Below are 12,787 nucleotides of genomic sequence, written 5' to 3' on the forward strand. Positions count from 1 at the left end.
ATAAAATGAAATTTTAAAAATTTATTTTTAAAAAAGAAAACTGCTAGAATTTATTTTGTACATTTACTTCTTTATACGTTTTGAAAAGGACTTGTAGCAGTTAAACATCTGGGAAGATGGCTAGTTTAATGAGTGGCAGCAGAGCAGGTACAGTTGTAGAGAAGCAGTGCTTGTTAAACTGAAGATACAGGTGTTTTATGTAACTATTATCATTAAACCCTGTCATTTGAACAGACTGCCCTCAAGCTGCATGGAACATGATCTGTACCTACTTAATTTTAAAATGGGCTGTTTATAGTTTCTGCATCAGTTTAACAAAATCTATTCATTTGAGGGTGGGGGGAAGCATAATGCTTCCAGTAATCAATCTCCTTGCCTTAGGAAAAAAAAAAACCTCAAGAGGCAGGTGTAGGAGTCGTACATGCTTATAATCCCAGCACTTGGGAGGATGCTGGCAAGAGAACTGCCTGAGTCACCTGAGTTCAAGGTAGCTTAGGCTACCCTATCTCAAAAATTCAAAACAAGGGGCTGGCTAGATGACTCAGTGGTTAAAAGCACTAGCAGCTCTTACAGAGGACTCAGATTCCATCCTAGCACCCACATGCAGCAGACAATTGTCTGTAACTTCAGTTTCAGGGGATCCAATGCCTTCTAGCCTCTGTGGGCATTACACTGCATGGGTACATTATATATACACAGGCTAAACACTCATATACATAAAATAAAAATAATAAATATTTTTTAAAAATTTCAAAACAACGAAAAAGAAAAAAATCAAGATATAAATTAAGAAATGTAACCTAGTGAAAACTAGCAGTACTTAAAAATCTGTATGAAAGCATTCTTGCAAAATTATATTAAATTATCTCTTACAATTCCTGGGTCACACATACCACTAATTTAAACTTGCGAGCTGTCATGAAGCACGCCTGTGGCCAGCAGTTGCAGTCACCCTGCCTCTGCCATGAGGGCTTTCCCAGCCTCTTTCATCTCCTGGGCTCGTCCTCCCACCTGTGTTGCCTTTGGAGGGTGGAGGGCCGAGGTGTGCACAACCACACAAAAATGGAAATGGGTACTTTTATATTTTTGCTTTCTTTTTCCCTTGAGAATATATTTATCATCACTAATACGAGTGGGCAAAATAAATTTGCTAGTAGCAAGAAGATATTTAAGAACAGAAAGGACTCCATGTTGTGAAGTATTCCTAAGTGAGAGTCCTGAGAGCCAGAGTTGTCAGGGGACAGGAGGTGGTGGCGTTCAGAGCTCTATTCCACCTGATCTCCTCAGGTTCTGCACTGCTGCGTCTGTGGCTCGAGCACATACACCCAGCAGAATCACTATACTCTGACATTGGCTGACTTGTCATCCACGGATTATGACCCCTTCCTGCCTCTGGCAAACGTGCAGAACTCCGAGCCAGTCCAGTACCATTCATCAGCAGAACTGGGGAACCTGCTAACTGTGGAAGAGGGTGAGTATTTTCCAAATGTAAAGTCTTGTGGGCAGGGAAAGTAAGATTATACCCTTTGTCCATGCTTGTGTTTTAGGGTTGTTGTTTTTTGTTTAGTTTAGTTTTGTTTTGTTTTGTTTTTAAATCTACTTACTCAAGTTGAAATCCTAGTTTATAGGGTCTCTGATGGCAAACTCTGCCTTCCTTGTTTCTTCCCTTTTTTTCTATTATTTTTACTCTCCTTTTTCCCATTTTAGTTATTCACATAGCTTTGTATTATTGAAAGCTTATGTGCTTCATACCCATGGAATACACAAAAAGTGCTCATTTTCTATCCCCAAGAAGCTTCACATCTAATGGGAAAGACAGGAAGATACTGGGCCAGTAGCCACTTGGTGCCTCCCATAGGGAAGAGCCTAAGATAAACTTGGCAGGATGGGCAGGCTTTGAAGGGACTTTGCAGTGTTCTAGACTAGGAGCCCCTTGTGAAGAGAGCTGAGAATTTACTTGCCACCAATTGGAGAGTGTTCTACTGTACAGAGGCCAGTTTAGAGTCTATGGACTTTGTTAGGACTTAGGGGCTGCTACATTTCCTCCTTAACTGCGCTTCCCAAATGATAAGCACACAGCTGTAAGCCATGGATTGTGAATCTGCATGTGGGTAGTCACTGTAGTCATGGCAGATTTTCATAAAACTAACCACATAAAAATAAGGGGTGACTCTAGATAGGCTGACTAGACCCCAGTGGATGAACTTGCACTGAGGGACGTCTGACTTGACTTGATAGGCCTTAACATAAATGACAGACTGCATGAAATCCAGTGGCAGGATTACAGGAGGATGCTGTTAGGGAAGGGAGTATAAAGATGATTAAGATGTTGTATATAAAATACACAAAAATTTAACAAAAACAGAAAAAAAAGTGCATGTCAAACCTGGAGTATCCCAAAATATCAATGGATTATATCAGTGTAGATTTCCTGATTGTGGCATTGTGCTGTGTATATAGGGTGAAATGAAAGGTATTTGAGATCTCTTTTATTTCATATCATTGCATATGAATTTGCAATTGTCTCAAATTAAAAGTTAAAAAATATGGATGCAGGCCAGATGTGGTGGCGCATGCCTTTAATACTAGCAGAGGCAGGCAGATCTCTGTCAGTTTAAAGCCAGCCTAGTCTGTGTAGTGAGTTCCAGGTCAGCTGGGGCTACAGGGAGACCTTGTCTCAAAAAGACCAAAAAAAAAGGGTGCAGAGTGCCCCCATCATTCATGGAAATTTTATGGATTTTCAAGTTTAAATTAAAGCCTAGGCCCAAGAATAGAATTCTGGGGGGAGGGGGGCCATGACATCCTGAAAGGGAAAGGAATGAGGGATTACCACCAGGGAAGTGGGGCAGCAACATAGTCATTGCTCCAGGTCAAAAGAAGACAGTAGGTGGTGCTGAGGCAAGTTAGCAGTGTCAGTGCTTCAAGAAGCTTTGGGAAGGGGAAAGCAGGAAAGGAGCTGCTTTTCAAGGAAGTGTTTAGATATGAACTTTCCCAGAGTACTTAGGACAGAATGGCTTATTTAGCTAGACAACATGTGTTGGTGACCTGTGTGGTGACCACTCAGCTCTAAGACAGGCTCCTCTCATGGGGCGTTCGGTGGAGAGGGAGAAGACACAGCAGACTGTGATCAGGTGAGGATGCAGGATGCCAGGGGAGTGCTTGAGGAACCACTGAGTCTGGAGTAAGCTTGAGGGTGAGATGAGGATGAAAAAGTAGGAGCTTGAATTTCGGCAGTCTGGGTTTTAGCTCTGTTTGAGAGAAGAGAAAATGAAACTTACAGGATTTCCTTGGGAATGTACATGTCAGAAATAATAGTGAGAATGGAATTTGAAGTAGTACTGGAAGTAGAGTTTGAGCCTAAATGTATTTATTGGTCAGGTTACTGCAAGTGTGCTTAATTCAAGATTCTGCCACAGTAGACTAAAGACTTTTTTTTTGAACTGGGTTGGTAATAAATGGTATGTAGCATATTTCATGTCATTTATCATCTATTTATTTAAACATCTAATTGTCTTGTTCTGGAGTTCTATCTGTTAATAGTAATATCTTCTTGAAAGTTTTCCCATAATTATAAGTTTAAACTATTTTTACTGAATGACTAAAGAAATTCTTGATATAAAATCATTTTTGTTGTTTCTCGTCTTGCAATCCATGTCTTAAGAAATAAACTTGCTTTTTTTCTTTCTTTCATCTTCCTATTTATTTATTTATTATTTATTTTTGCCTTTTTGAGACAGGGTCTCCCTGTAGTCCCACCTGACCTGAACTTGATATGGAGACCAGACTGACCTGGATCTCAAAGAGATCTCTCTGCCTTTGCCTCCCGAGTGCTGGGACTAAAGGCGTGTGCCAGCATGCCCAGTGAACTTACTTTTTCTTGAAGTGATTTCAGTTCATCCTACATTACTGTCCCAACTCACCACTTAATATAACTTGTCCTTTAAAATAGCAGAAAATTAGTAGGTTAGTGAAAAAGGAAAAACTTTTAAATGAACACTTAAATGTTAGTAGGGTTTTCCTCTCGCTGGGCAATACTTTGTGATTTGAATATTCATTCTCCAGAAAACCTCATGGCCTTCTGCACACATGTGGTACTACTTTCATAGTACCAAAAACAATGGTGTAAACTTCTGTGGCAAAGGAATTTTTTTAATACACTAATATATGAAAATTTTTTTTTAAAAAGGATAACGCTTAAAAACACATTGACATGCATAGACACTCTGATTAAATGGGTCCATCATGTTAAACATAAAGGGATAAATAAAGATAACTTTTAGGTTAAATAAAATGATCTCCTGTAGCACTGACCACTGGGGTTTGGGCAATCTACCAAGGGGCTTGCCCCTGAAGAAAACTAATTCCCTCAGCAGCCATTCACTGCCTGTAGGTCCTCAACTAGGGGTGGGGCCTTGTGAACCCTGCTCCTATCCATCTGGAATATTGACTGATTTGATCTTGTCTTGTGCAGGCAATTACAGCTCTTGAGAATTCAGGGTGCAACATCCCTGTCATGTTCAGAAGATAGTATTTTACAGCAGCTTTCCTGATCCTCTGGCTCTGACAATCTTTCCTCCCTCTCTTCCACAATATTCTTTGAGCCTTGTAGAGATTATATATGTCCCTTCTGACCAACAACTTGAAGGGAGGAATCCCTCATGTGGCACTGGGCTTCTAGTGACTTTCTTAGAGCATTACCTATACCTAATATATTTACTTCTTTTAAAGTTAAAAGCAAGAGACAGTCAAGCCATCTGTGAGTACATGTACTCTGATCACTCATTGTTAATAATTAAGTGCTTAAAAGGAGGGGTAGGGTTCAAAAAGTGAAAGTTAGAGGATAACCTGGCTTACTGGTTTTATATTTCCTCTAGAAATTTAGAAAAAGGAAGTGAAAACTGCTTTGTAATAGTTTGTGGAAGTCGTGAGCTGCTTTTTTGCTAATAGCATCCAGGTCATCTCTGATTTGGGGGGAACCTGTATGAAGTAGACCTGCTGAGATGTACCAGGAAAGAAAAATCATTATTTCACAGATAGTCCTTTTCCTGACTTCAGTACCAGGGCCATTTGGGGTTTTCTTAAAAGCATCATTTTTGTCATGGTTTATGACTTGATTGATGTGACTCTGTCATTTTTCCATTATAGAATTCAAACACATTCACAAAATACATATTTATATTCACCTCAAATCGAAAGCACACCCTGAGTGTGTAAAAGTAAAGTTGCTAAGTTGTTTTTCTCCCATCCAAGTACTAATCAGACCCAACCCTGCTTAGCTTCTGAGATCAGATGAGATCAGGTATGTTCAGGGTGGTATGGCCGTAGATTAAAGTTGCTTTCCTAATCACCATTTTCTGCCTTGCCCCTTTATCACACTGGACCTTTATCATTAGGGCTTTTATGTCTGCTGTGCTGTCATCACAACAGCATGTTTCACATCATGAACTTGAATACCCAGCTGGTTCCATGTTGACTCTCTGGAGTATTAATATTTCTTAGCTGGAACATTAAATGTGGGAATTAAATTTCTTCGTTGTGTAGAAATCTTATGAACTTCTCATAGGGTTGGAGATTTGTTTAATTTTCTAGGATTTTTGTAAGTCACAAAGTAATGTATTATAGGGCCGGAGAGATGGCTCAGCAGTTAAGAACAATGACTGCTCTTGAAGAGGACCCGGGTTCGATTCCCAGCACCCACATGGTGACTGCGAACTGTCCTTAACTCCAGTTCCAGGGGAATCTGAAGCCTTCTTCTGACCTCCATGGCATTGCACGACACTGGTGCACTCACTTACATGCAGGCAATACGCTCATACACATAAAATAAAAATAAATAAAATAAAAAATAAAAAAATAATGTATTATAAATGAGTCAATTAGGTTAATGGCTAAAGAAAAGAATATTTAGCATGAAAGGCACATATTTAGAGTTATTTGTGCTTTAATTAATGGTTGATTTTCACTTTGTGACTTCACAAACCAGTTATTTCCCTATGTTTTAAGCTCAAATTATAAATTTTACTTTATTTAAATTACGAGACTTTGGAGATAAAAATTTTAAAGTTTCATTTTTACTTGTTATTAGATTACTGCATCATGCTTTTATAAATTTGGCAGATTGTAATTTCCCTGACTACTTTTAGTCTGAAGTAGTCATTTCAATCTCTAGTTAGAGGTTTAATCTGCCTGCCTCTCTGTTAACATCTTACTTTATAAAGCCCTGTTATTCACACTGTCATCAAAGCCTTTGTTCACATTTTATGTTAAAATTTTGTAAATCAGTTGCTCTTGGGCACTTAATCATCAAGTACAAATTTAGTTAAATTCTTCTAAGTACCTCAATGATTTATTAATATGACAGAATCTCTTAAATATTTAAAGTGCCCTAACAACAAAGCATAAATTGTCACAATGATTATTAACCAAATTGCTTCAATCTTTTTAAGTAGCCCCAAGCTTTATTCCTTTCCTTATCAAGTCTACCTTCACCCCACAGAGGGCCCAACTTTCTGGTCCCAGCTGTCCCTCCATCTGGGTTTTTGTCCTCACCTGAGCCCCAGCATACCTTCATCACTCTAACACATGGGGACAATTCTCTTTTGCTTATTCCTGTATCTACAGACTTTTAAAAGTCCCTTTCTGAGTGGCATCATCATGTAAATTGGTTCTTTTAACAGTCTATTTAAAGTGTCTTCTTAAATTCAAAATGGAATTGGTGCCCCCCAAAAGGTGAAATGAAGTGAAATCTTTGCTACAGTGAAAAACGAAACATTTGAAGTCCTCACTGAAATCTGGTGGTGTCTCCTCTGTCTCCTTATGTTTTCTTCCTGCTGTTCACAGAGAAGAAGAGAAGAATTGTGGAGTTAATACCCCTGACAGCACGCATGGTGATGGCTCACCTGGTGAACCACCTGGGCCACTACCCACTCAGTGGGGGCCCCGCCATGCTACACAGCCTAGTCAGTGAGAACCATGACAACGCCCATGTGGAAGGTGCCGAGCTGTCCTCTGAAGTGTTCAGGAGCCCCAACCTGCAGCTGTTTGTATTTAATGACAGCACCCTTGTCTCCTACCTTCAGACACCAGCAGAAGGATCAGCTGGCAGGTCCCAAGGGGGTGCCCTGTCAGATGTGAGAGTCATCGTGAGGGATATATCAGGGAAGTACTCTTGGGATGGCAAGGTTTTATACGGACCTCTAGATGGCTGCTTGGCATCCAGTGGGAAAAATCCCTCATTTCTGATTTCTAGATGGCATCATCACACATGCGAACTTCAGAAAGATTTGTCTCACACTGAGGAGGGAGATGATGTCCTTGACAAATTACTTGAAAACATTGGTCATACAAGCCCTGAATGCCTTTTACCATCACAGCTCAATTTAAATGAGCCTTCCCTGCCCCCATGTGGAATGAACCGTGACCAAGAAAAGGAAATCATTGAGGTGATCTTGCGCCAGAGCACACAGGAAGATGAGTACGTGCAAAGGTGTAACTCTAGTTCTGCAATGAGGATCAGCAGCCACGGGCAGCCCTCCCCAGTGGAGCCCCGGGGACCCTTTTATTTCTGCAGGTTGTTGCTTGATGATTTAGGAATGAATTCATGGGACAGAAGGTAACAAAAGTTCCATTTATTTTATGTGATTTTTTTTTTTAAGTCAATTTGAAGTTAGAGAATAAGAGAGAAACAGAGGGGTTTTTTTTTTATCTCCCCACATTTCAGTATTTACAGATTATTTTCCGCTACTGGATTAAAGCTAGAAATGAAACTGTATGTGCCGTACTGGCACAGATTGGATTTCACACACCTGTCAGACACACTAAGGCATGTGACACACTCATCTCCCCTTTGCTTCACTTCATTATTTTCGGGCCAGGTCCATTATTGTCCACACAAGATGCTAATGAACTATAAAAGTGAGTCAGCTACTGTCTAACCATAGGATTGATGAGGGAGGTGACCTTGATGCACCTTTAGTAAAGGACAGAGTGGCACAGGAGGCCAAGAGGAATTTCTTGATCCAATAGGAAGTGTGGACAGTAGAGGAGACCTCACAGAAGAAGATGGGTTTGGCCTGAACCTGATAGTGGTACAGAGTTTTAAAGACATGGGAAGAACAGATTTACAGAGCTGACAGTGAAAACAGACACAGGTAGCTTTCTGTCACTGTGGTACAACACTGACCAAGAGCAACTTGGGGAAGAAAGTGTTTGACTATTAGCTTAGAGTCCATTATTAAGAGAAGCTGAATCAGGCACTCAGGGCAGGAACCTGGAGGCAGAGACCAGAGGAATGCTGCTTTTACTGGCTTGCTCTTCTGGCCTGTGCTCAACCTGCTTTCTTACACAACCCAAGACCACCTGCACAGGGGTGGTACTGCCCATAGAGGACTGGGCTCTTCCACATTACTCAACAATGAAGAAAATTCTTCATGGACATGGCCACAGGAAATTCCCCAGTTGAGGTTCCCTCTTCCCAGGTGTGTCACATTGACAATTGACACTGTCTAGCACAGGCACATGCACACAAGGGACACATTTGCTGACTGCAGCCCCCTCAAGTGTCACTGGATAGCAATAGGATACAGTAGGATTGTCATACCTTTGAATATTGTAAGGAGAATGGAGCCATTCCAGAGTTCTTCCAAGAAGGAAGTTGTAAGTGGATGGATGATGGGTTTGTTAATTGATTGGGAAGCAGCAAAATTAGTCCATGATCACATGATTTTTCTTCCATCCTTTTTTCTTTGTAGGAAGAATTTTCATTTGTTGAAGAAAAATTCAAAATTATTGAGAGAGCTAAAGAATCTGGATTCCCGTCAGTGGTATGTGAGAGTTTATCAAAGCATCTTTTTCCTGTTTGTCAGTGAGTGTGTTCTATGTACAGTTTCAGGAAAGAACATACCCACAGAGACACAGGGAATTTCTGCAAACAACTTCACTGAGCCTATATTTTGTTACATTTCGTTTTGTTTTGCTTGACACAGGGTTAGCTTGCCCAGGTTAGCTTTAGCCTAGACTATAGTCCAGGTAGACCTTGAATATACACTATAGCTCATGCAGGCCCTTCAACATACTCTATAGCCCAGGAAGGCCTTGAACATACTCTCTAGCCCAGGCAGACCTTGAACATACTCTGTAGCCCAGGCTGGCCTTGAACATACTCTGTAGCCCAAGCTGGCCTTGAGAATGCTCTATAGCCCAGGATGGCCTTGAATATACTCTATAGCCCAGGCAGGCCTTGAACGTACTCAATCGCCTAGGCTGGCCTTGAATTTGTAATCCTCGTAATCCTCTTGCCACAGTCCCCAAGTAGTTGGGATTCTAGTCTTTCTTTAATCTTCAATTTTTTAAAAAAACTGTTAAAACAGCTTTGTTCCCGTTTTTATTATCTTTAAGAATATCCTAATAAAGTTTTTCAACAACACCCTGCCCTATTCCTTGAGACAGGATGCTCACTGAACCTGGAGTTAGGCTGTGGCCAACAAGCACCAACAGTCCTCTTATCCTCCCCTTCATAGCATTGGGGTTATAGACATGTAGGCCGTGCCCAGCTGTTCACTCGGGTACTGGAATCCAGACTCGGGCCTTCATGTTTGTTTAGGAAGTATTTACCACTGAGCTATTTCTCTACTCCTCAACATTTTCTTATGCCTTCTTAACTCATGTAATTTATATAATTTTAAATATATTTGAGCTTTATGTTTTTAAGGGGTGGTACAGAGGCAAGATGGAGGAAAGCAGACTTTAGCTTTGTCTAGACAGGTCTTATCTTGGCATTTGGGGAAATTACTAGAGCACTTTATTTTATGCAGTTAATTATTCAGTCATCCGTTCTCAGGTACACATTTTGAAAGGTACAAGCTTTTACGTAGAATTTACAGAAAGAAGACCTGCTAAACACATATTTTCTTTTTTTTTTTTAATTATTTATTTAATAACCACATACTTAGGAGAAGCATTTCATTACATCAGCATTGACATATTCAATAACAATTTTCTGAGCTAGGTTGCATCTCTTACAAAATTGGCTGTACATTTTTAAGTTTACAGTTGAATTATTACAGTTATACAATATTGTACTCAGTATAAACCCTATAAGACATAAGATTAAAGGAGGTTGTAACCTATAAAGAAAATCTCCATTTCATTATTAAAATACAGAGTTTCATGTAGAAAACTTCATTTTAATAGAATTGACATTAAGATGTTTCCACATGCGTTTCTAATCTCTATATATCAGATTATTATTAGTCATAGTCCGTTACTTTCTGAGGTCCTTGGCATCTGAGCATGGATACAAAGTCATTAGGTAGATTTCAATGATAATGTTTTTCACATCTACTAATTACTAAGGAACAAATTTTTATACTTTGAACAATTATTTTTTAATCATTATACTTTAATTTTTAATAACTACATGACTAGAAGCTTTTCACTACAGCTTTAACATATTCAGTAACACACTCCAGAACAATACTATATCTCTTTCACATGGGTGCAAGTTTCTAGGTTCACAGTTGAATTAATATATTTATATATTATTGAACTCAGTATAAGCCCTGTAAGACATAAAATTGGATGAGTTTTTAACCTTTAAAAAAGATCTCCATTTCATTTTAGAATATATTGTTCCTTGCAGACAGACTCATTGTTTTTGCTACTAACACTGAGATGTTGACACTTGCATATCTAATCTGAATGTATCTGAATATTACTAGTCATGATTGGTTGCACTTGGATCCTTGGCACCTGTGTATGTCTATAAAGTCATCGGGCAGATTTCAGCGCTATTGTTTATCACCTCTACTAATTAGTGTGATGTAAATTTCCATACTTCCTCCTCAAATATAATACATTTTTTAAAAATTTATTGATTTTGTGTGTGTGTGTGTGTGTGTGTGTGTCTGTGTATATTACACAAAACATCCCAAAACATCTCATTCGACTATACACCCACTTCCCAGATAGCACCCTCCCATACCCTCCCTCTACAGCTCCCCACTAGAGCCCTTATACTCTGATATCCCTGCTACTGTCTGCTGTGTTGTCGGCACCCCAAGCCATTCCCCACTACTTGCCCTTCTAGTGAATCTAGTCAGCCTGTCTAGCGGTCTTTGTTTTAGGATGGTCCACTGTTCCTCATCTAGCAGTAATCACTTGTCAGTATTCCTTTAGATAAGATTGGGGTTTGCTTGTCCATTTTCCAGTTCTATGCTGGGTTACTATCTGGGAGTCACTTTGGCCACCCTGGCCAATAACTCAAAAGAACGTATTGCCTTTCTGGCATTGTTGCTTGCTATATAGCCTTTAGCTATGCATGTAGACTCTTAAGAAATTTTGTTGGCCCCCTTAACCTTTGGTTATACTTTCCTTTTGATTGTTTAAGGCCATACAGTTGGCCCAGATAAACCAATTTATTTTTACTCTTAAGGTCGTTTGAGGATCGTTCCTCAGGGGTCACATGGGCTTGGGAGGAGCCCCTGGCTCCTTTCTTTTACCAGTTCCGCCTATGTGAAGATAAGTCAAAGGTCCTACTCGACCATGGTTGGTTTCACTTGGAAGCATGGAGGAAATGATTCCTCTTGTGTTGACTCTCCTCTTTGTAGACTGGACACTGGTTCAAGTCCATCTGGTGGGGTCTCCTCAGCTTCCTTGATCAAGAAGACTGGTGACCCACCGCAATTATAGGACCTTTTGAGAGATGTTCATAGTCCCCTGGAACTAGTCAACCTAGGAGGGCAAGGAGCAAAAAGTGTCCTTTATGTCCGTCTGACCAAATTATTATAGGCCTCAAAGTATGTCTGTTAAACATCCAAGAAGGTTAGTTCCACCAGTCTGGAACTTTTAATTACTGTGTGTCACGTAGATAAATATTGGGCAAAGACCAACTGTTTTCAGATAAACCTTACCTAGACATATATTTCTTGATCTGCTATGTATAATTTGTCAGTAGGTTGTAGGAGTAATATGGTTCCCTCGTTTTCAAAACTAGCTAGGCATTATTTATCTCTCGCATTGCCTCACCTCTCAACCATAGTTGTCCCACTTAAGGTGCCCCCATTTCTCCCCTTTCTCCCTTACTAATACCCTTCTCCCATGGCCCTGTCTCTCTTGAGCTCCTTCTTTCCCTTTATCCCATAGGTTCCTTGTATACCCTTCCCTCCCCTCTCCCTTAAACTAACCCTTACCCATATCTCCCTTATTAAGGCCTGTTTCCTACTGTTCTTCTATTTCAGGTTCTTTCTTTTCCTTTGCCTCCCTGTTTCCTTTCTATTATCCTGGTTTCTGTAGTTATGTCTGGTTTCATACTTATTTATCAGAGTCTGGTTCGAGGATCCACATATGAAGGAGAACATATGTCGATTTTTTTTCTGAGCCTGTGTTACTTCACTTAGTATAAAAGTTTCTAGTTCCATCCATTTACCTGCAAATTTCATGACTTCACCTTTCTTTATTGCTGAGTAAAACTCCATCATGTAAATGAACCACATTTTCATTATCTACTCATCAATTGAGGAATACTTAGGTTGCTTGCATCTATTAGCTATTGTGAAAAGAGCAGCAACAAACATGGCTGTACAAGTGTCTCTGCAATAGGATGAGTTCTTTGGGTATATGTCAAGAAGTGGTATAACTGGGTCAAATCATAGGTTCATTTGTAGATTTTTAAGAGTTCTCCCCGCTGTTTTCCATAGGGGTTGAACCAGTTTGCAGCCCCAACAGCAGTGGATGAGTGTTACCCTTTCCCCACATCCTCTCCAACATTTGGTATCATTTGTTCTCTTGG

At 39.9% G+C, this 12,787-nt stretch overlaps 1 protein-coding gene across 2 annotated transcripts in view; it reads left to right on the top strand.

Annotated features, from left to right (window-relative positions):
* Ralgapa2 (Ral GTPase activating protein catalytic alpha subunit 2) overlaps positions 1–12,787 on the top strand; it is a 371,371-nt gene that overhangs the window by 226,168 nt on the left and 132,416 nt on the right. For both annotated transcript variants that reach the window (XM_029567609.1, XM_008841311.2), the window contains 3 exons: positions 1,288–1,471; positions 6,841–7,612; positions 8,751–8,822. In XM_029567609.1, coding sequence (XP_029423469.1) covers positions 1,288–1,471; positions 6,841–7,612; positions 8,751–8,822 — 1,028 coding nt within the window. The remainder of the gene's footprint in view (positions 1–1,287; positions 1,472–6,840; positions 7,613–8,750; positions 8,823–12,787) is intronic.

The sequence above is a fragment of the Nannospalax galili genome, unplaced genomic scaffold (assembly GCF_000622305.1).
Source record: "Nannospalax galili isolate Female #2095 unplaced genomic scaffold, S.galili_v1.0 scaffold510, whole genome shotgun sequence".
In the NCBI taxonomy this organism is placed as follows: Eukaryota; Metazoa; Chordata; class Mammalia; order Rodentia; family Spalacidae; genus Nannospalax; species Nannospalax galili.